Source organism: Chionomys nivalis, chromosome 8, assembly GCF_950005125.1.
Source record: "Chionomys nivalis chromosome 8, mChiNiv1.1, whole genome shotgun sequence".
Lineage (NCBI taxonomy): Eukaryota > Metazoa > Chordata > Mammalia > Rodentia > Cricetidae > Chionomys > Chionomys nivalis.
Window position 1 is genome coordinate 37,521,496 of NC_080093.1, and position 24,200 is coordinate 37,545,695.

A 24,200-nucleotide genomic window follows, 5' to 3' on the forward strand; every position below is an offset into this window, starting at 1 on the left:
CCTGATTTTAGTGGAAATGCTTTGAGTTTCTTTCCATTTAACTTGATGTTAACTAGTAGGGATGGGAGCAAGATGGATCAGGTTGAGATGGGAAGAGATGTCTGGAATTGAGTGAATCTTGGGAGTTGATGTGGAAACAGTGCAGTGAAAACTTCATGGAATCTGTGAAGGTGATCTTAATGATGACCGCAAGCAATGGGAAATATGGAATCTCAAGTTACCATCTTTTATAGCCAGGCAGGACTTCCGGGGGAGGAACTAGGTTGCATTAAATTGCATTGTCTGCCAAGGGTGTGCATGGAAATCCCCAAACAACCTGCGCTAATGCTAAGACAAAGGATTACTCTCTGAAAACTGACAGAAGAACCCCATTGCTGAGCACAACATCCACACACAACTCACTGAACATGGAGAAGTCAAGCTGGTGCCTACATGAAACTTTCATCACTATATTCTAGTTTCTTTGGCGTGAAAAAAATACTCTATGGGGTACCAAAAGAGAATGTAAACAGCAACACAGTTGCAAGACCTTTGACTTACTATCTTTCCTGCCTAGAAAATATGTTAGGGAAATGGTGGCACAAAATTTGTGGGACTAGCCAATGAATGTTTGATTTGACTTAAAGCCTACTCCACAAGAAGGAATCCATGCACAATACTGTTTACGTGTCCAAGGACAATGGTTTTTGTAGCCAAGAAACAGACTAGATACACCAGAGAACTAGGGTAAACCCATGCATAACTGATCTAAAATAAAACAGTAAAATAATTCCTAATAATACTCTGCTATACTCATAGATCTGTGCCTTATCCAGTCATTATCAGAGAGGCTTCCTCTGTCAGCAGACAGGAATAGATGTGGAGACCTACACTCAGACATTATGCTGAGAAAAAGTCTAAACGGGAAGCCTCTATTAAATCCCCCCCCCCCCCAGGAGCTCAGGGAATCCTGCAAAAGATGAGGTGGAACAATATTAAGAGTCAGAGGGCATGGAGGACACGAGAAGAACACAGCTCTATGAATCAACTAAGCCAGAAACCTTTCCACTTACAGAGACTGCAGCAGCAATTGCAGGATCTACATCGGCCTGCAATAGGTCCTATACATACCTTGTGAAGTCCTATACATACCAAGTGAAAGAAGTATCACTCATCGTTCCATCAGAATTTGAGGATGACTTTATATTTTTATAATAAATGTCTTCAGAGGTTTGATAAATGATACTTAAAATGCTTTTAATTTTGGAGAAATTTCTATAAAAACTTTGGTTGTTTTAAAGACCAGACTATCTGTCCATTTACTAATGTCTTTTTACACCAATGATTTACCATTTCCTATATAAAATTATTGTTGTTCTGCATTGATAAAGAAATAGAAAAGCAGGAATAAATTCATTTATTTTTGATATGGATGTAGTTATGTTAGGGTGATTCGTGTGTGTGTGTGTCCATGTTTGCACATGCCAGAAGTCAATGTTGAGTTTCTTTCTCAATCAATGTCTGCCTTGTTATTGAGGCAGAGCATCTCATTAAATCTGAAGCACAATGATTAGTTATATTGGCTGCTAAAAAATTTTGGCACTGTTCCTCTCCCTGTCTCCCATGCTGGGACAACAAGCTTGCAGTGATGTGCCTGGCCTTTCTGCTGTGTGCTCAGGATAGGGAATTGGGACCTCATGCTTGTGCAATAAGTGCTTTCCTGATTAAGTCATCTGTCCTGACCCAAATGTAATTATTTTCAAGCATACTTCATATCTGAGAGAGGTAGAATCCATAGCCATGAAACCTGTGGCTAGAGATCCGGTTGTGAATATGCTAGAGAAGTTTGCACATCTCCTATTTGAATGTAAATATTTTTCATATTAAGTTATTTTTTATTTTCATTATGTTGTTTTTATATTTTTATTTCTACTAAAATTTTCCTTAGTTAAATTACTTCTTTTGTGTAACAAAAACATGAGCCACGTGTATGTTATAAGTAGTAAGCATCACTCAACATAGTAAGAGTCCCAATTTTTGTTTCTAGTATTCCCTGTGTACCTTTAACAACTGCAGAGATACATAGCCCATAGCCATATTCATGTGCACATAACATTTTCATTTGCCTTGTTAAAAACATTTAAGACGAAGCAGCTTTCAGCTTTCCTTGAACAATCTTTGCTTCAAGGTCCAGAATTAGGTAGCTGGTGATTTTCTCTTGCTGGCATTGTGAGCAGTGAAGCTTGGGGTGAGTTCTTCTGTGATGAGGTATCCCAATGACATAGCACTTTGTGAAAGGAAGGGATGGGAACCTGTTTGCATGACCTTTACAATGTCTGATAGCAGGGACAATTTCTTGCTCCAGCCTTGAGCAATGCTACACTCACAGTGCTTTGTCAACATGCAATAACTGGGTTCATGTTAGTTTGTTACTAAAGTCCTTAGTTAGAATAAATGTGTTTGTTACTTTAACATACCTTTCTCTACTCCATCTGAAAACCTGATGATGGACTATTATTGATAGGAAGTTCCTTTCTAAGGTAAAAAATTAGCCGAAAGAGAAAACTAAGGAAATGGACATTTTTAAGATAGTGTTTCATTTGCGTATTTATACCAAGCTATAAAAAAGGATATTATTTAAGGAGATAGTTCCCCCCAGATGAATAATGAACACTTGATATGTAATATAAGGGTAAGAGAATTGAATATTCAATACAGGGTCAGATAGACCCTACCAGTCTTTCCTCACTCTCCCTTTCTTCACAAATTAGGATAAACTCTATGAAGTCCAGGTCCATCGACTGTTCAATGGCTCTCACTACCCTTTGAAAGATAAAATGTAAGCTTTTGGCATGTGTTAAATATGCTTCATGGTAGGCCTGGCTCACCTCAGTCTTCTTGCTAAACTCCTTTCCCTGAAAATTCAGAGCTTCAGATCGCTTCGAAGAACAGAAGATTCCTAAAAACACCAAGCCTTCAAGTCCTGACAGGACTTCTTTGCATTTCTGGGAATTCCTATGTCATTGGTATTTAATCCTCCTTCCCATTCTTCTCCCAATACCTTCTTTCCTTTCATCTTCCTAAATGCTCCTGCACAGAAATGGCTCTAATGCTCCAGGTGCTGTCACTGTCTTGGACAACACTCACTGCTCTACAGTAGGATGCCTGACTCCAGGGGCCTGAAAGAGTTGTTGTTCACTAGATAGCAATGCCACATAAGACTGTTGAGACTTTAAATCACGGTTCACTCTCTTTAATAACTATGTTTTATCACAGTGATGTTTGCATATTACTGATAAATGTGTTAATGTCTCCGTTACCTTAGAAGATCTAGAGATTCAGATTTAGGCCATGCCAAACATACAATGTCATAGGTAAATTTATGTGCGATGTCCTTCTGCATGCGTTGCCTTTATTGGCTGATGAATCGAGCTGTTTGGGCCAATGGTTTAGCAGAGTAAATCCAGGTGGGAAATCCAAACAGACATATAGACAGAGCACAGGCAGAGTCATGAAGACCCCATGTAGCGGCAGAAGGAGAAAGACACTGCTGCTGAAAACTTTCCGGTAAGCCATAGCCTTGTGGTGATACACAGATTAATAGAAATGGGTTAATTTAAGATATAAGAGTTAGTTAATTAGAATCCTGAGCTAATAGGCTGAACAATGTTGTAATTAATATAGTTTTTGTATGGTTAGTTAGGTCTGGGTAGTCAGGAGCAAAAGACCAATCACCACTTATAAAATGGAACCCAACACGGAGCATGAATCCACATAAGACCTAAAAAAGCTTGAGGAAAAAAAAGTGGGAGCTTCTAGAACCATAAAAACAGGAGCCATGTGCAGTTTCTTGGTAGCCACAATTTTTAAGAAAGGCTCTGTCTGCTGGTGGTGAGCAGACACATGTCTCCATTAAGATAAGTCTTTCTGACTCAACATTAGGAGCAAAAACTTGCAACTTCTTTGAGAGTCAACTTTCTAAATCATGCTGGCAGCACTAGCTCTGGCTCTTTTGTGAGGTCATACTCTTAAATGGGATTTGAGGGTAGTGTGTTACTAGTTACTTCATGGTCACATAGAAATCCTGTGTCCCTGGAGCTGAGGCAGTGAACATGGCTCACAGAGTTGGTGGTAAATGATTGTAGTCTCATTTTTTTAAACATTCTATAAACGACAAATAAGTATAAATAATTAAATTCTATAAATTTTACTATTACAAATTTAACAAACCATAAAGGAGGAAAAAGACTACCATTCTACCCTTAAATATCAGTTCTTTTTTTTTTTTTTTTTTTTTGGTTTTTCGAGACAGGGTTTCTCTGTGACTTTGGAGCCTGTCCTGGAACTAGCTCTGTAGACCAGGCGTGTCTCGAACTCACAGAGATCCGCCTGCCTCTGCCTCCCGAGTGCTGAGATTAAAGGCATGCACCACCATCGCCCGGCCTTAAATATCAGTTCTGACTCAACACTGTTCAGTCGGGCTCAGCGCCAAGTTTGAGTCCACATGCACTTTCTAATTGACTCAAATGATGGAACAAATGTGATTTAAAATATGAGCATAAAAGTGAAGTAGGAATGTTATTTCTAGTAAAACGATGTGCATGTTCTAGAGTAATCTTGCATAACATAAATCTCAGAAATATGGGGCAGACGGATCCTTTTGCTTTCTGTCTTTACTATTCGGAAATCAAGTGGAAAGTATTGACAAAATATTGAATATTGTGTTGCTAGGTAATTTCAAAGCCTATACCAGCCAAGTTCCAGGAGACAACCTTGGCCTATAAGGTTTAGCAAAAACCTCTTTAAGCTCCAATAATTATCTTATAAGCTTTTTAATCCACCGTTTATTGTAGAAACCTTACTGCCCACTGACTGGTTCAATTGTAGTACATGCCTGGGATACATGGTATATTAGTAACAAATAGAAGGACAATGATAAAGCATGTGAGGAACCAAAAATAAAAGATGAAAAATTTGGCTAAATAAAAAAGACTTGTAGGTAAACAGAAATTAATCCATATATACACATGTTTAATTTCATGAGTGCTTTTAAGCATCCAGTTGATAACAAACTACAGAAGGGTTAAAACCCCGAACAGGCATAAGAACGATGTTATATCAGATAAACCATAGCTATTAAAAATGAAAGAAATATTTGTCATGGGGATATCTCAATGATGATGAAGGAAGCAGTAGTTTGAGGACTATGGCATGAATCAGAACAAGATTCTGAGCTCCATGAACCATCCAGGATCCTGAAGCTAGACAATGTGCAAAGAAGGCATCATAGTCCATTTATGCTACTTTAACAACAGACCAGAGACTGGATGTCTTTTAAAGAAGAGTCCTGGAGGTTAAAAGTCAAACATCAGAAGTCTAGCATGATCAGAAATCTAGTTGTGTGGTAGCAGGCTCCTGACTTCTTTTGGATCTTCACGTTGAAGACATTAGCCAGAAAAGTTGGTGACATAGTTAGGTGTTAGGGTGCTTGCCCATCATGTCTGAGGCTCTGGTTCTAGTCTATAGTACCAGAAAAAAAGAGAGATGGAAAAAGACAAAGCAATGAGGCCAGGAGTAGAAAAAAGGAAATCACCAAGAGGCTTTTCTGGGTTCTTTCTTATAAAGTCATATTTCTGGGTTCTTTCTTATGAAGTCATTAATCTCACTGATAAGGTCTTCCCCTTCATGACCCATTTTTATCCCACAGATCCCATTTCTCACTGCAGCACACTGAAGGTTATGGCTTTAGCACATGTACTTTGAGAGGAAGCAAACATTTGGCCCACTGCAGAAGAGTTCATTCCACTATTCAGTATGTTTTGTACCTATTCTTATTTTAATTTATTATTCTTATTAGTAGAAAGTTCAACTACCCATGTAAGGAAGAGCTGTGCTTTCATAAAAAAACTGCTTGTTCAACAGAACTGTGTACTGATGTGTTGCCTGTCTAGCTGGTTTCAGTGATGGCAGAAGTCATGGTCTGTATGTTTCTTGGTACAGGAATTGGAAGCCATCACTTAAATATAACCCTGTATTTCTTTGTACGTTTGAGTGTATGAGCATGAAATTTAGCTTATCACTGAGAAGGAAGTGATTAGATATTATTTACAAGGACCCCATGTTAAAAAATGTGCCAGCTTGTGGTGGCGCACGCCTTTAATTCCAGCATTTGGGAGGCAGAGGCAGGCGGAGCTCTAAGTTCAAGGGGAGTCTGGTGTACTACAAGAACTAGTGCTAGGACAGGCTCCAAAGCTACAGAGAAAACCCAGTCTTATAATGCAAAAAAAAACCCCATAAATAAAAAAATAAAAAAGGTACCAGTTCTGTCATCAAATGAAATCTTTGGGTCTAGTCATGAGGAGGGCCTCCCCAGTCCCCATCATTTTACTAAAACCTTATTTTCCCTCTTTAAAAGGAAAGATAAAAAAAAAAGTCTTTGACTTTTGTAATCATCCCCAGAAACAAACTTCTGTATAAAGTAAATTCTGGGCTTGGGAACAGTTAACTCGGAAATACTTGTCATAGCCCAGTACTGAGCAGAAAAAAAAAAAAAAAACATCCTGGCAAAGGAAGCCAAAGTTTTGGAAGGCACACATAATGGTTAGTAAGTACTTGTTGAAAATTAAAGGGCTGTAATGTATCTGCGTCCAATTTTTTTTTAATTACATGCTGTGATTCTTGATTTAAGGAATACATTACTACATAGTTATCTAGTGAAAGACAGTGAATGATGTACCTACTCAGAGAGTAAGTGAGAATGCCAAGAATGTTTTACAACCTGTGGTTTTACCTCCTCGACATCAAATAAACAAGTTTTGGATCCACAAACAACTGTGATCCTTGCAAAATGCAGCAGTTTGGACATTGTCCAGAGCCCTAGTCTGCATGTTATGTAATAGCTGTTGTGCAATTGTGCATTTAACTCAAAGGGCATTTGTAAAAGTAAAAACACCCTTTTCAAAACAAAATGGGAACAAGAGATTAGAAGAGCAAAAGTTTCTATCTTAATTCAAATGGGAGTTGCAGGATACTCAGGACATCCAAAACATACTGTCTGAGAATCTAGAAGAATGATCTGTTCTCCTGACCTGACTTGTCCCCTATTTTTCCCAAATATGATCATTTTAAAAGCAGAATTTCTCTGACTACAGGGCAAGTCAAATTAAGTCCCCTTCTGCTCTATTGCTTAGGTTCTTAGCTGGGGTCATCCTGGGAATTTCTCTAGAGTCTGGTTTATGTTAACCCTATAATGGCTTCCTCAATCAAAATATCTCTTTCCTTGCTCTCATCTCGGTCTTTCCTCCATCGACTATCCCATTCCCTCAAGTTCTCCTCAACTCTCCCTTTCTCCCTGCCTCTTCCTCATTCACCCTCCCTTTTCCTCCCACCCCCATGCTTCCAATTTTGTCAGGCTATCTTGTCTATTCAGCTTTCCAGGTGAATCTATATATGTTTTTATTAGGGCTCACCTTAATGCTTAGCTTCTCTAGGATCATGAACTATAGGCTCGATGTCGTTTGTTTATAGGTAGTATTACTAATAAGTGAGTACATACTATATTCTTCTTTTTGGATCTGGGTTACCTCACTCAGGATAGTGTTTTCTAATTACATCCATTTGCATGCAAAATTCAAGATGTCATGGTTTTCTTTTTTTACCATTTTTTTTTACCACTAACACAAAAATGTGACACCTTTTTTTTATTATTCATTCTTCAGTTGAGGAGTATCTCGGTTGTTTCCAGTTCTGCTTATTACAAATAATGCTGCTATGAATATAGCTAAACACATGTCTTTTTGTATGATTGAGTTTCTTTTCAGTATATGCCCAGGAATGGTATTGTTGGATCCTGAGGTATATTGATTCCCAATTTTCTGAGAAAGCACTATACTGATTTCCAAAGTGATTGTACAAGTTTGCATTCTCAGCAGCAATGGATGAGTGTTCCCATTACTCCCCATCCTCTTCAGAATATGCTGATGATTAGCTTAAATATCACCATAGAACCTTCATCCAGCAACTGATGGAAACAGAGGCAGAGACCTGTTTCAGAGCACTAGACAGAACTCCAAATTCTAGCTGAAGTGTGGGAAGATGAGAACATGAACAAAGAGGTCAAGACCATGATGGGTACACTCACTGAAATAATCTACCTGAGTTAATGTGAGCTTACCAACTCCAGCCAGATTGGGAAGAAACAAGCATGGGCCAAACTAGGCCCTCTGAATGTGGTTGACAGTTGTATGGCTGGGGCAGACTGAGGGGCCACTGGCAGTGGCACTAGAAATTATCCCTACTGCGTGTACTGACATTTTAGGGACCTTATTTTCTTTAGATAAATATCTTGCTCAGCCTAGATATAGTAGGGAGGGCCTTGGACCTTCCCCAAAGCAATGTGCTTTACCCTCTCTGAGGATTAGATGGGGGTGGGGTGAGAGGCTATGTGGAGGGAATGGAGGGAGGGGAGAGAGTGGGAACTTGGATTGGGAAATTTTAAAAAAATACAATAAATTAAGAAAAAAACCAAATGTTCCACAGCATAAACAAATGTAATACATCTTTAAATAATAATCCACAACTGTCCTCTCCCCCAGCTGCTATTGATAACAGAACCTTTTCTTCTTTACTTTACAAAGTCTATCTGAGAAGGGAAAGTTACATGGTAACCTAAAAAGTCATGGAAAACTTTGAAAATGATAACTGGCTTCGAGTGTCCAAGCTCCTGATCAAGTATTCTCTTAGCACAGGTTTGGCCTGGTAAGTTAATTCATCTGTAAATAGTGAGCAGTCTCCAGATGGAACTTCAGGGCTGAGGTGCAGGTTCCTTAAGGATTCACATTTAAAGGCAAAGGCTCCCTGCCAGCCTTAGATGTTACAAGAGACTGGAGTCCTTTCTGCTCTGCTGTGAGTCTGCCCATCCAATCATATCCGAATATGCAAATGAACTTTAGAGCATTTAGATAAAAAGGAGCAAGTGCCCTATCAGAACCAAACTGTTGAGCCTGTCACCTGTGTTCCAGGAACCAAAACAGCAATGTCTTCTGCACAACCTGAAATTCCTGCCCCTCTGAGCAACTTGAAGATTCAGTACACCAAGGTAAGAAAGACACTTGCAGGTTGGGCTTTCCTGGGGTCCTGGTTAAAGCATGGTCAATTGTGGCTTCTTTGCAGACACAAAGACAAAAAGTAAACAGAGTGACCTGATTCAGTGGTGAATTGTAAGCCATATCAGACACCATCTCATCAGACATACATCCAAGGAAAAAGGATTTCACTCTATGTGGATGGTTCTTGTGCCAGAGTGCAGTGAAAAAGAGTGAGCAGCAGGTCTATTAACCCTGTGCAGTGAGCACTTATGGGGAGACAAACAGAGGAACTTAATGGAAGGAGCCAGGCACATGGGGAGTTCTCTCTCACTGTCTATCTCAAAATAGCACAGTGGAACAGGGAAATATGGCTTTATGTTTGTTGACAGTGTTAAGGTTGGAGGACGTAACTCTGGACATTGAATGGAGGCTGCTGCCGAAACCCCTAAATGGACTTGTATTGTTTTTCTTATTTTGAGATAGAAAGAGTAGTTGTTTATTCCTCCAGGGAGGTTTTCTGTTGTTGGAACAAACATGCCATTGTTAACTGCTGAATATTTAGAGACACAAGAGCAGGAATCTGACCCAGGCTTGGAAATGAAGAGGGCAGATGATTAGACTGGGCTTGTCCTGAGGGCCTATCATCATTTTACCTACTGAACAGTTTCATGTGTAATTCTGTTACATATCTTAGGATTCAAAATTAAAAAAAAAAAAAACAACTTTCTCTCTCTCTTTCTCTCTCCCTCCTTCCCTCCCTCCCTCCCTCTCCTTCTCTCTCTCTCTCTCTCTCTCTCTCTCTCTCTCTCTCTCTCTCTCTCTCTCTCTCACACACACACACACACACACACAATCAAGTTATTAGAAAAGTCACTTAAAATTAGCCGTGTTATGGCCTGATGCAGAAAACAAAGTGAGAGACGAACTGTTCAACTCTGGGGAGAACCATGCTGGGTTCTGAACCAAACAAGGAAATCAGAGAGTATTAAAATAAGTGAAAAGATCTGATGTCTTCTCTCATCTATTTTGGTTTCCTTGTGAGCAAATGTAGTTGGTTTTGAATTCCTGAAGCCTTTGCAATTTTCCAAACACCTGAAGTGAGGGAGCTGCCTGGTTTAAGGGCTCTTTGCTTAGGCTAAGGTCTGTAGAGAGGAGTGGACCTTGGCCGTGATCCATTCATGAGCAGCTAGACATGTCTGGGGCATGATTTCAACAGTCTTTCTTGGACAGAAAATTCTTTGGACAGAAAATTTAGGTTTTGACAAAGGAGAATATATGAAGGAGAGTGTGTGCCCAATCTCCAACAGCTCACAGCTGTCAAAGTGTGTGCACTCCATAGACTCTGACCCTCTTCTCATTTGGAAGAAATACCTGTCACAATCTACAAATCAGGAATTCCAAGAAAATGGGAACTGTCCACACTGTTTATATAGTTACAGTTTAGTCACTAAGAAAAGTTTGATTTGCATGATTTCAAAAGGAAAAGTATATTGGTCATCAGAAAGCCTCGCCCCCTTTCCTTCATTTGTCCTTTATGAATTTTCTTAAAACTGTTTGTGTGTGCGCGCGCACACGCACATCTCAAGGAGGTTTTAAAGTGAGCTGTCTTTACTCTGGGTTGTTTCGTTTAGCACTTACTAATTAAAGATGAGGTGAAAGTACTAGAAAAATAAGCTATTCCTTAAAGTCCCATGTACAAATGCAGGTAGAACCAGTAATCCCTAAACATAGACAGACGTTTTCAGATTGAAACTTCTTTGCTGCAAACATTACATAAAGACGTCCTAGGGAGAGTGGAGAACTAAGTATTTAAGAGTCAAGAACACATTTACTTGATGTTCAAATACTGCTCTACTTAATAATAAACAACTCCATTCAGTGAATTTTGATTTTCTATGTATGTTTGGTCTACTTATCAAGCATTGTATTATTTGATGTGCTGGTTACAGCATTGTCCCACTTGGAAAGAAACCAGCTATGTATGCAATTAAATCCTAATGGGGAGCTTTCTCTATCCTTCTTCATGTTCTTTTACTGCATTCCATGGAGAATTATATTTGATTTTCACTCTTAAGGTATGTTGAAAAAAATGACTATTAAGTAAGTTCCTAGCTGCAAACCTGAAAGGCAAGGGTGAGAAGTATTAGTCAAATTGCTTTGCCTGACCAGTGTCTCAATTTTTGTATTATTTTCCTTCACTGTTTTAGTTTTCTTCTTTATTATTGCAAGAGGTATATTGTATTGATGTCACGAAAATTCAGGGTAATTTCTTGGGGTTCGCAGTCCCATAAAATGGAATCTGGAGGACTATTATTGGAACTTAGAAGGAAAACCTCAGGGCAAACCAGATGTGACACCTCAGCAGCTGCTCAGAGTAGGAGACTGGAGGAGGAGGGGAACATTCTCATCATTCAGATATTGACTGAAGTGGAGCACATGACCAACAAAGAGCTATATGGAGGGCAGAGATATTTTTGGGGAAGGAATAGGAAGTTCAAAATGTTGGGAGAAAGGATCAAACTGTTAAGTAAAGCATTCTCAGAAGAGACATAGAAAGAGGAAAAGGGAAAGTTATTCTTTTCTGAATAATTCATAAGAGTGATCAGACTTATCATCTTACAGTGCTGTGGTTCAAACTTATGCATTAGAAGTGAGTTTCTTGGAGGAGAAAGTACAGTATTTCATTAAAGGACTCATTATTCTCCTTATGTCTTTAGTTTGGCTTAAGGGGAGTCCAGATTCCTGGAGTGGTCCCTCGTCCAAAGTGATTGAACCAGTCCAACTCTAATGTTAAGTCTCTACCTAGGTCCGAGATTCTATTCTCTTGACCAGGAGATTTTTTTTTCCTACTCTAACAGTGTTTAGTGCACAAGAAAAGGAGCAAACAAGCAGATTGATAACAAAAAGAAAAGGAAAAACAGGTATAGTCAGTCGCATAATCTTAATTGTCAGAGTGGTTTTTTGTTGTTATTTTTGTTTTTTTTTTTGCGCACAAAACAAGCCATCACTGGATCATTGCCCCATCTTCCCAGGACTCATCTCCTAATTCAGTTTCTCTTTGACTGGAGTAGGTAAAACAGAGGTCAGTGTTTGAGAACTTTCTTTCTTTCTTTCTTTCTTTCTTTCTTTCTTTCTTTCTTTCTTTCTTTCTTTCCTTCCTTCCTTCCTTCCTTCCTTCCTTCCTTCCTTCCTTCCTTCCTTCTTTCTTTCTTTCTTTCTTTCTTTCTTTCTTTCTTTCTTTCTTTCTTTCTTTCTTTCTTTTTTTGTAAATACAGCCCCTTTTGTATTGGATGCCTTTATTACTCTCTAAATCCAAGCGCACCCATCAGCTTTCTGTCGGTAACTCCTGAGGAGCAGTGAGGAAACGCTCCATGTTCCCTCCATTCCTACTAAAGAGCTTTAGCATGAAGAGCTCATTGGAAAGTTACAGGGTTACTGGTCGAACTCCTTCACCTCACCTGCCTCTGCCTTTTTAACATTGATATAGATGACGAGGAGCACCGTTTCCTGAGGGGGTATAACAACCAGAGCATTTAATTCATAAGAAGCACTTGAGGCAAGGGCTGGCTCATGGGGAATGGTCTACATTAGCGATCATGGCCCTAGTGTATTTTTTTCTGAATAGTTTTTAACTTTTAGAATAGTTTTACCTGAATTTTCCAAGATCTGTTTCCCACCGTATCATTCTCCTCTCCTTTTCTCCTAATTTTCTGTCAGTCTATCTTGCACAGTTATTTCCTGTCTGACAGAGACTTCATCAGAGAGAAGTTCTGAGGGTTCTCCAAAGATCTCAGGGTGAAGGATTTTGTTTCCTGGGATTTGAGGTCTTATTTCTCCTTTCTCGTTTCACACACCTTAACCACTTTCCAGTCCAAGGCAGCCAAGGTCCTCTGTCCTCCTGTACCTGCATGCATGTGCTCCACTGAAACTCACACAGGCAAAAACATATGTGTAAATAAAAATGCACATGTCCTTAAATAATTTAAGTTATCAAGGGACAATACCTTCCACTCTCAAAAACTTGTCAGGAGTTAATAGTATCTTTGTGCACATGGAATAAGTCACAATGCTTCTGTTAGCTTTCTCACAATGGCCCTGTAACAAGGCTAAGATTTCTTTTATACAGAGGAAGGAATGGAGTCAAATGCACATAGAAACAATTTCTTAATAAAACCCAAGTCCAGGACGCTAACACTGAAATTCACACCCTTTTCCAGGGATCTAAGGGTGCCTCTTCAAGTTAGTATGTCTTAGTAACATACATCTAAATTCCCAGTTGTCTAACTTCTATATTTTTTGATTTTTTTTGTTTCTTTTTAAATTCTTGGATATTTTATTTTTTTAAAAGATTTATTTATTATGTATACAACATTCCTTCCATGTATGCTTGCATGCCAGAAGAGGGCACAAGATCTCATTATAGATGGCTGTGAGCTACCATGTGGTTGCTGGGAATTGAACTCAGGACCTCTGGAAGGGCAGTCAGTGCTCTTAACCTCTGAGCCATCTCTCCAGCCCCCTCTATGTTTTTTTAGGTGTTAAATGACACACATGTGAGCAGGGAAAGCCCCATAATATCTGGGTAACAATACCTCAACTCTAGCTTATCAAACCCTTCACCGTAGTGCATATTTAAATGCTTTTTGTCTCCCTTTGCTGCATCCCCACAGATCTTCATCAACAATGAATGGCATGACTCAGTGAGTGGCAAGAAGTTTCCTGTATTTAACCCTGCAACTGAGGAGATCATCTGTCATGTGGAAGAAGGGGACAAGGTAAGTTTTCCAACATCTGCAGGTCTAGTTCACACCAGAAGTCTTTGTTATCTGAACTCAAAGCCCACTGCAAGTTCAGTGAAAGGCATGAAAGTGTGGCTGCTCAGGCAGTTGAGTAAATGTTCTGTTGTCCTTGACATAAGAAATTGCCTCATATACATCTGGTAGAGAATAATTATACACAATACATAATAACTTAAAAAAATAAATATTAAAAGACCAAGAAATGATAAAAAAAAACCAACAGACTGTAGATCTAATGTTAGCATTTCTAATGCTACCCAGGAATCTAGAATAGGGAGGTGGGGTTCAAAATGTTGATGCTCTGAGGCTATTGTAGCATAATGAAGTATTAATTTTTAAATAATATGTCTCTTTTTTAAGGGTTAGCATTAGCATTTAGTATGGGGCATGGAGTTTTAATATAATAACATATTTAAGGTGCCTGTCTGTAGTTTTTTAAATAATTTTTTGGTATCTCTTTGGCTCTTGGCTCTTTAGTTCTTTGAGGGGCCCACCACTCAGTTCTCAAATAAATATACAGAGACTTATTCTTTCTGATCTTAACTTGGCTTGTTTCTAGCCAGCTTTCCTTAAATTATCCCAGCTCTGTTTTGCCTCTGAGCTTTTATCTTTGTCCTATAGGCCTTTCTTCAACTTCTTACACCTTGGATTGCTGTGTACCTGGGTCCTGGCCCCTTGCATCCTCCTCTCTTCCTTTTTTCATTCCTTGATCTTTCCCCTGAGATTTCTCCTCCTATTTATTGTCTTTGTCTGCAAGTCCTGCCTATCCTTTCTCCTTCCCTGCTATGGACCATTCAGCTATTTATTAGACCAATCAGGTGTTTTAGACAGGCAAAGTAACAGCTTCACAGTGTTAAACAAATGAAACATAGATGAATGTAACACATCTTTGTATCATTAAACAAGTATTCTACAGTATAAACCATTGTAACACATCTTTAACTAATATTTTACAACATCAGTCAGCTAATTACGCCTTCTCCTTAACAATAAAATGGCACTAACAAGATTATGAGTCTGTAGATACAAGTTAATAAAAAGTCATATTATTGATACTTTAACATTGAGGCCTTGAACATTTAGCTTCTATGGGACATTTTGCTCTGATGCTGGAGTTAGTTCCAACAGAAAAACAACTATCTACCTGGGTTTCGTGGAAACTTTGTCAATCAGGCTGGAGAGTTTTCTAGGGGAGTCAGTGAGGTTTACCTTCTTCTGAAGGCACAGATGGGAAAACTGGTGATCATCCCAGCAGCCTTGCAGGCGAGCACTGATCTGTTCTGTGCTTAGTGACAACTGCCTCTCTCATAGAAAGGTCAAGGAGACTAGTTCATCCCCAGACAAACTTGCAGGCCAAATTACTGTGCCAATCTGCTTGGCTAGTGAATCCTCTAAGACGGGGATTCTCAAGCTGTTGTGTGGGGGTGGAGTTGAACAACTCTGTCATAAAGGTCTGGTAAGACTACCGGAAAACACAGATATTATATTACAATTCACAATAACAGTAAAGTGACAGTGTTGAAGTAGCAACAAAAATACTTTTATGGTGGAAGTCACCACAAAAGGGGAACTGTATTACAAGATCACAGCACTGGGAAGGTTGAGAACCCATAAGGAAATTGTTAGTGATAAGCAAGAGCTGGCTTCACAGCCACCTTCCTATGTCTCTATCCTGTTTGGGAATCATTAACCAAACTGTCCTTTTAGAATTGTTGATGTTCAAACAATTTGTGAGAGCTCTAATGAAGAGTGACTAGCATTGCTTAGAGGACGGTTCTAACCTGGTAAAGTTCACAGTCAAGTCTGATATGCTAGACTTACTCATTTGGTCACAGGCTAAAGGTTTTGGAGATTCCGTCCACAAGTAGAATGGGGCTGCCAATAGGCCAAATCAAGCCTCTCATGGTATCATAAGGGTGGGGCAGGGGCCAGAGCAAATATATATATTTTCGCTCTTTAGTGTCTCCGACTTCAAACTGTAGTATTTTATTTCCCTAGGTCACATGATTTGATGATAGTAAATAACAGTTAACCTGATCACAGTTTTCTGATTAATTCAAAAGTATCTTGGAAATGCTAGCCCCTAAATAAAATCTACAATACAGGAAGCTTGAAGTTAAAAAAAATACTACAAAAATTCTATCAAAAACATTTATGAGACTTATAATTTTGGCTAATGCAAAATGATTGTTACGTAATGGAAAATAATTATTTACAGCATGATTTGTTGTATAAATATCAACAATAATAAGCCATAAGAAGCTTATGTGTCATATCCAAGAGCAGATAATATGTTTGTGTCTTTCAATAATGTGTAACTGTATTGAGTAGCAATAAATTCACAAGATTTAACCATACAAATGCAAACAATTAATATGAAAGTCACCCAGCTTATTAGTCTTCTTGAGGAGAACATGAATTATTTCTTCCAGGATTAATTACTAACATTAATTCTCATATCACACATCACATAGTAAACGTATCTGGACCACTGTGTATGCATTTATGGATAACTAAATAACTACAAGTTAAAGAGTCTGCAGCAGAGTTCAGAGGCTTCAGAGGTGGTTTGGAAAGAACCTGTATGACAAGGAATCTGCCTGGGCAGAGCTGCAGGGCAGTGGCTGGACTCAGGGGGAATATAGAAGCTGCAGAGTTCAACGGCAAAATCCAAGACCAAGCTGTGTCTGGAACAGAAAATAACAGGCAGACAGGTGATCAAGTATAGGGTTCGGCTGTCCAGCAGGCTGCTTCAATAGCAGGGGCCCAGCTGAGCCAAGGAGTCCATGGTACCTGACACACACACTGGGTATCAGACAACAGTTTATTTGGAGTCCATGCATTGCAGTCTTAGCCATCCATCAATTTTTGTGATCCAGGCAAGGGAGTTGAACCCTTTTCTGGGTGACTGCTAAGTTCTTTCTGTGATTTTCTTGATTTCATTTTAATATGCCTACTTTGCTACACACTTTCAATTCTCCCTAGAATGTGTACAAGACGACTTGCTTTCTATCCCAAAGAGTATGTTACTCATCAGACTGTGCTAGGCAGGTGGTATATGGCGGAGTTCCTTGGTCCACCTGAGGACTGTGTTCTAGTTTATTAAGTTGTGATGTTTAGCTCAGCAATCTAGAGTTTTGAACATCCTGAAATGAATGCTTTGTGACCTCCAGGCAGATGTGGACAAAGCCGTGAAGGCTGCACGACAGGCTTTTCAGATTGGCTCCACATGGCGCACTATGGATGCTTCAGAGAGGGGGCGGCTGCTGAACAAGCTGGCTGACTTAATGGAAAGAGACCGTCTACTGCTGGCTGTGAGTATTAACTTACCCCAAAGGGAGACAGTGGGGAAGCTTCTGGGAGCATTCACCATTCCAACTGGCTGGTCAGTTTGGTTTACAATTGTATGAGCAGATTATTTATACATGAGAGGAACAGGATGGCAATGGTGACATTGTGCATAGTTCAGACCCTGAATTGTTGCTACAGTCAGATGACAAGTGCAAGCTTGGTGGAACTCTGATAGGATGTGGAGACTAGGAATCATTTTCACAGCTGAGTACTTATATAACCGGATCTTAGACACGCTTAGCCAGAGGTACTTAGATTCGGACGGAAAGATTAGTGGGATCAGGCAATCAGAATGTCGCTACCTCACTCATCAGGATCTTGTTATTTGACCACAGACAAGTCATTTAATTCTTTTTAAGTTGCTTTCAAAAGAACATAAGATTTAAGAATCCTTATATTTCTAAAACTCTAGTACATAATTATGAAAATCTAAAATGGATATATTCCACACTTTCTTCATCCATTCCTCCATTGAAGGGCATCTAGGTTGTTTCCAGGTTTTGGCTATTACAAACAATGCTGCTATGAACATAGTTGAACAGATACTTTTGTCATTTGATGTGGCATCTCTTGGGTATATTCCCAATAGTGGTATTACTGGATAAAAAACAATGACTTCTCGAATTTTGCGTGCAAATGGATGGAAATAGAAAACACTATCCTGAGTGAGGTATCCCAGACCCAAAAAGAGGAACATGGGATGTACTCACTCATAATCGGTTTCTAGCCATAAGTAAAAGACATTAAGCATATAATGTGCGATCCTATAGAAGTTAAATAAGAAAGTGAACCCAAAGAAAATCATATAGTCATCCGCATGGAGAGGGGGAAGTAGACAAGATTGCAGGGCAAAAAATGGGAACTTGCGGGTGAGGTGGCATGGGGCAAAGGGGAAATGGGATGAGAAATATGAGAAGGGGAGGATGGGAGGAGCTCGGGGGATTGGGATGGTTGGGATATAGGAAGGATGGATACGGGAGCAGCGAAGTATATATCCTATCTAAGGGAGCCATCTTAGGGTTGGCAAGAGACTTGACTCTAGAGGGGTTCGCAGGTGTCCAGGAATATGTCCCCAGCTGGTACCTTGGGCAACTAAGGAGAGGGAACCTGAAATGACCCTATCCTATACTGATGAATATCTTGCATATCACCTTAGAACCTTCATCTGGTGATGGATCAAGGTAGAGACAGAGTCTCAATTTGGAGCAACGGTCTGAGCTCTTAAGGTCCAAATGAGGAGCAGAAGGAGGGAGAACAAGAGCAAAAAATCAGGACCACGAGGGATGCACCCACCCACTGTGACAGTGGAACTGATTTATTAGGAGCCCACCAAGGCCAGCTGGTCTGGGACTGAATAAGCATGGGTTGATTCCGGACTCTCTGAGCATGGCGGTCAACGAAGACTGATGAGAAGCCAAGGACAATGGCACTAGGTTTCAATCCTAATACATGAACTGGCTTTGTGGGAGCTTAGCCTGTTTAGAAGCTCACCTTCCTGGACGTAGATAGAAGACCTTCGTCTTCCCGCAGGGCAGAGAATTTGGACTGCTCTTCAGTATCGAGAGGGAGGGGGAATGGTGTGGGGGGAGGAGAAGAGGAGTGGGGATAGGGGGAGGGGAGTGGGGGGAGGGGGCAATATTTGGGAGGAGGGGAGGGAAATGGGAAACGGGGAGCAGGTGGAAATTTTAATTAAAAAAGAATAAAAAATAAAAAAAAAAAAAAAAAAAAAAAAAAAAAGAAAAAAAAAAAAAAAAAAAAAAAAGAAAATCTAAAATGGTTGACTGTATATTCTTGATGCAATTTTTATTGTTGAATGTTTAGACTATGATATTACTACCTATTTTTCAGACAATGGAATCAATGAATGCTGGGAAAGTATTTCCCCATGCATACACGATGGATTTAGAAGTCAGCATAAAAACATTAAAGTACTGTGCAGGCTGGGCTGACAAGATCCATGGTCAAACGATACCAAGTGGTAAGTACATTTGGGAAACTACCTGCATGATGTCAGAAGTGAGGCCATTCATGCAGAACTAAATACCTTCAAATTCTCCCTGACAAATAACTGTGTCCATAAATAAAGTAAAAAAAATTACTTTATTTTTCACATTGACCCAACAGAATTCTGGTGCTGGAAGTTCTGTCAAGATTAAACACTGTGGATAGTATAGACAGAATTCAAGTAAGGACATTCTCATAGACTCACCTACTAATTTGAGTGAGATGTCTTAAGATCACAAGTTTACAAAACTGGCCACAGAAATCATTTATTGAGTACCATTCCCATAATGACAAATGTACTTCTTCTGTAACATTATTACCTAAGTCTTTGCATGTCCAAAATGAGTAAGCTGTGCTGATTTGTGCCCAGTATACTTAGTCCAATATACTTCAACAATCCAATTTATACTAATGTATTTCAAAAGCATCAAATCAAGATGAGACTCTGATTACCAGCAGGATTAAGAATCTTTGTATGGAAGTGTGATGTATTGCTTAGTGAGGTATGCAAGCAGCAGAACAGACACACGGCAAATATTTCATGTGAGAAAAGAATCAGTTTGGGAAGGGTTGGAGCCAGTTTCACATCTCTATCTTCAATGACTTCAGGAAACCAAAAAATCCACTTCACGTTCTGATGTGTACTTCCACTCAACCTGGAAGATACAGTATAAGATATATTAGCTTCTTATATCTCCCATAAGATATAAGAAGAAAATGAGATAACAGTGGTACTATGAACCAGGCTATTTTGTAGCTCCTACTCTTCTCTTGAGAAATATAGAGGAAGCTGTTTAATGTACCTGTAGATCTGAACAGGGAAAGTGGTTGTGTGCTAGCATTAGGTTCCTGTGGAAGCCAGAACAAAACATACAACAGCAAAACTCCAAATGGGACTGCATCAAAATGAGTATTTGCTGTGTTAGAACACTATGAACAAAAGCAACTGTGAACAAATGATCTCTTTCACTTGTATTTCCACACTAGATTCCTTCTCTGAGGGAAATAAGGGCAAAAACTCAGGGCAGAAACCTGGAGGCAGTAACTGAAGCAGAGGCCATGGACAAATACAATGTACTGTAGGGTTACATTGTATGGCTTGCCCACCCTGATTTCTTATGCAATCCAGGTTCATCTGCCAAGGTTTGGCAATACTCACAGTGGGCTGGGCCATCTCATGTCCTACAATAATTGAGAAAATGTTGCATTGACTTGTCTACTGCACAATCTCATGGGAGCATTTTCTCAATTAAGGTTTCCTCTTCCAAGATATATTTACGTTTGTGTTGATAGTGAGACACAAGAGTCAGTCAAATCAAGAAAGAAAAGAATCACATTTCATTTCAAATATTTTATTTATAGAATAAGAGATTGCATTTATTTTTGTTAGGAAAAAGGAAACACCAAAACTATAACAATTCTAAGAGAAAGACTTCTTATTCCTTGGAGAAGTTTTCACTATTTTAAATCATGTCCCTGTTTAAAAGTTGGAGCTTCTGGGACATTTGAGATTCTGGGAACTTTTGCACATGGTTTTGTCTTTATCCAGAGGGGACCTCATCTCCCAGTTCCTTTCTGCACCACTCTCTGTATGAGACTGACGGAAGGCAGCCATCTTGGAATACAGGGAATGGAGTTTACAGCTTATGAGATCTTCCCCGATCCTGTTACTTATTTTTCTGTTACTCGGTCTTTAGATTGAAATTGCTGTTTGAGAGCTTCATTGCTCATGTTATTAACCTTGGAGACAGGATGTTTTGTTTCCCTTTTGCTACTCACTGTGAACCCCCTCTCCTAGCAACCGCACATCGCCCTGTCCCGAGTGGATCCTGCATTTGCCTTCATTGGATGGTGTGTTTGCTCTGTTTTTCAGATGGAGATATTTTCACTTATACAAGACGTGAGCCTATTGGGGTGTGTGGCCAAATCATCCCTGTAAGTCTCACTTCGTGACTCTGATGGGGGGAAGAGAGCTGTAATTCCATTTGATCTGAAGCCCATTCCCACACAAGTGAAGCTTATGTGATGGTTATGTGTGAAGTAAATTCAATAAGCATGACCACCTGAAGCACTCATTCCTATAACTTGGCTTTTTGTATATGAGCTATCTTGTCCAGAATAAAATTCTCTACCCTTTGAGGATGTTTCAAATTTATAAATAAGCCCTAAGAATTTATTGCACTTTTTTTCCTGAAATTTTGCTTTGTTCTGGTTTCATGAGCTGTGCTTTGTAACTGTATGACAAAGCTTTATCACGGCTCATCTGTGTTTGAACATTTCTATTGGACACAGAAGTGCCCACTGCTCCCAGCACTGCTTTCTCCTGCTTGAGACTTCCCACTGTGGACAGTAACTGAAGCAAGATTGTTCAAATCCCGGAAAATGTTTTATTTATTTTTTTTATTTCAGTGGAAGGAATAGTCCCCAAAACAATTGAGAAAGTATGTGCCCTCTATTTAACTTTAGGTAGCAGGTTTGGGAAGTCAAAATTCTTCTTCCAAAAAATCATGTTCTGGATGTAACCAGAATTCCATGAAGCTTAATACAGGACACTAGCCACATACAGCTGACATAGTTTAAAAGGCTAAATTAAAAAAAAAAACAATGAAGTATCCCAAAAGTTTTTGAATGACAGTTATTCTCTTCTAGAAAGACTGATCATACCAAAATATTTGTGGAACTGTTCAGTAATTCAAAGACTTAAAAAACACTCAAACATGTCTACATTACTGTACCAGCTAGCACTATTGGAAAAGTGTAAATTTTAACTGCCCCCTTTTGTCCTGTTTTCTTTCCTGGGGATCGAACACTGAACTTCATACATGATACACAGATGTGTGCTATGCCATAACCCTGAATTTCTTGATTAATCCTTAGAACATCCAACTGAAGTAGAGTGGACTGTTTTTAGGACTCCTAGGTGGCAAATGCCTTAAATAGAAGAAGCTGTCACATATCTTATTTCTTACTGCTGTTCAGTTGGTTTGTTGGAATGATCTGAATTCAAACATTCACCCTACGGATTGGGATTTGACACCTCTTTGGCTTTAACAATTTTGCCCTGGACTGAGCCTAGCTCACTGGTATGGAGAACACAGTCAATATGTTACCTCCTTGGGATCAATCCATAGCACACATACACACAAAATCTCCTGGATGTGAATTTTTCTGAATTATTATTTTAGATAAAATACCATAAGTGCCTTCCAGGAAGAAAGAGGAAGAGGATTTCACACTTTTAAAACACAAGTAAATTACAACATGCTTAACATATATGAAGCCATAAAGTAGCATTTTTTTTCTGTAAATTAAGAGTTCAGAAGGACAAGACTTGATTACAATTTTCTGTTCCCTTTTCCTACATAGTTTGTTTTGAGCTTTTTTGTTTTTTTATCATTTTGTAGTTTCTTTTGTAAACATAGGTAAAATAAACTAGATAATTATACACAATTTCTAAAATATTAGTCAACTTTTATCAGGGTGGCAAGTATCAATAACAAATGTAGTTTGGAGCTATACAAAAAGTCCATTGTTCAATTTTGCTTTCTAGTGGAATGGTCCGTTGGTCATGTTCACTTGGAAGATAGGCCCTGCCCTTGCCTGTGGGAACACAGTGATTGTCAAACCAGCAGAGCAAACCCCTCTCACTGCTCTTCATATGGCATCTTTAGTAAAAGAGGTAAGTCTCCAGAGTCTAAACGTGCAGGCAAATTCAGGGTTCCTCATTCACCTTACAGCCTCAGTCTCATCACTATGAGCTTCGCTCATCACACGCTGATCCTGTCCAGTTGTGCAGATAAAAGCAAGAGAACTACAGGCTGGAACTTTTGTCAGTCAGCAAAAATGTGTGTCTATCTAAATAATGACAGAGGCTCATAGCCAGTCACCCTGTAATGGGTCACTTACATTGTTCAAATCTCATGAATGTAAGTTAATTAGGAAAGGTAGCAGTTTTTCAAATGGTGAAATACTGAGCTTTATCTTTATTATCTAGATTATAACTTGCCTGGTTGCTTCTGTAATCTTCTTTGAAGTTTTTTTTTTCAGTTTTAATTTCTTTAAAGGTTGGCAGCTTCTATATCAATATGTCTGCTATTTCAATATGTTTCTAGTTTTGATGGTGGTGACTATAAAATCTGCCTTTCTGTATAGTTAATATAACATACACTCTGATATCTCATCAGTTTGAGTTCCTTTTATAAATTTGACACAGTTAATCATTGGAGTGATCAGTTGTCGCAATATTGTTGTCAACTTGACAAACCTAGGAAGCAGGTACCTCATCTGAGAAATTGTCTTCCTCAGATTGGCCTGTGGCCATGTCTGTGGGGTTTAACCTTGATCATTGATTGATGTAGTATGTCCCAGCCCACTGTGGACACTGCTATCCCTAGGCAGATTGGCGTAACTGCATAAGAGTGGTAGCTGAGCCAGCCAGAGAATATAAGGCAGTGCATATAATTTCTCCATGGTCTGTGCTTTAGTTCCTGGCTCCAGGTTCCTACCTTGGCTTCCCTCAACAATAGACATAACCTATAAACCAGATAAACTTTTTCCTTCCCAAGAATGTTTTGGTCAATGTTTTATCATAGCTAATGAGAAACAATTAATACACCAATGGGGACAGATTTGTCCATAGAACATAGTGTCCTAAGGGATTACCACCTTTAGAAATAATTTCATATAGATAAGAAATTAAAGACAGTAACGAATAAAGGACAGATATACTTTAGTGCATTTTCTTGAGAGAAGAACCCCCAAGGTGAGAATAAAGAAATAGCCCCAGTTTCCCACTCAGGTTTTTTATGAATTAAGTTCTTGATCTATTAACTGCTTGCTTCTTAACTTGCAGGCAGGATTTCCTCCTGGTGTGGTGAATATTGTCCCTGGTTATGGACCAACTGCAGGGGCAGCCATCTCCTCACACATGGACATCGACAAAGTGGCCTTCACGGGATCAACAGAGGTAGAGCCATTTTCA

General features: G+C 39.2%; 1 protein-coding gene across 1 annotated transcript in view; it reads left to right on the forward strand.

The window, feature by feature from the left end:
- Window positions 1-8,961: 8,961 nt before the first annotated feature.
- The window catches only part of LOC130879337 (aldehyde dehydrogenase, cytosolic 1), a 37,872-nt gene continuing 22,633 nt past the window's right edge, over window positions 8,962-24,200 (forward strand). The window contains exons 1-7 of the mRNA XM_057777695.1: window positions 8,962-9,076; window positions 13,736-13,840; window positions 17,038-17,178; window positions 19,064-19,193; window positions 21,093-21,154; window positions 22,770-22,898; window positions 24,072-24,185. Coding sequence (XP_057633678.1) covers window positions 9,014-9,076; window positions 13,736-13,840; window positions 17,038-17,178; window positions 19,064-19,193; window positions 21,093-21,154; window positions 22,770-22,898; window positions 24,072-24,185 — 744 coding nt within the window. The 5' untranslated portion in view covers window positions 8,962-9,013. The remainder of the gene's footprint in view (window positions 9,077-13,735; window positions 13,841-17,037; window positions 17,179-19,063; window positions 19,194-21,092; window positions 21,155-22,769; window positions 22,899-24,071; window positions 24,186-24,200) is intronic.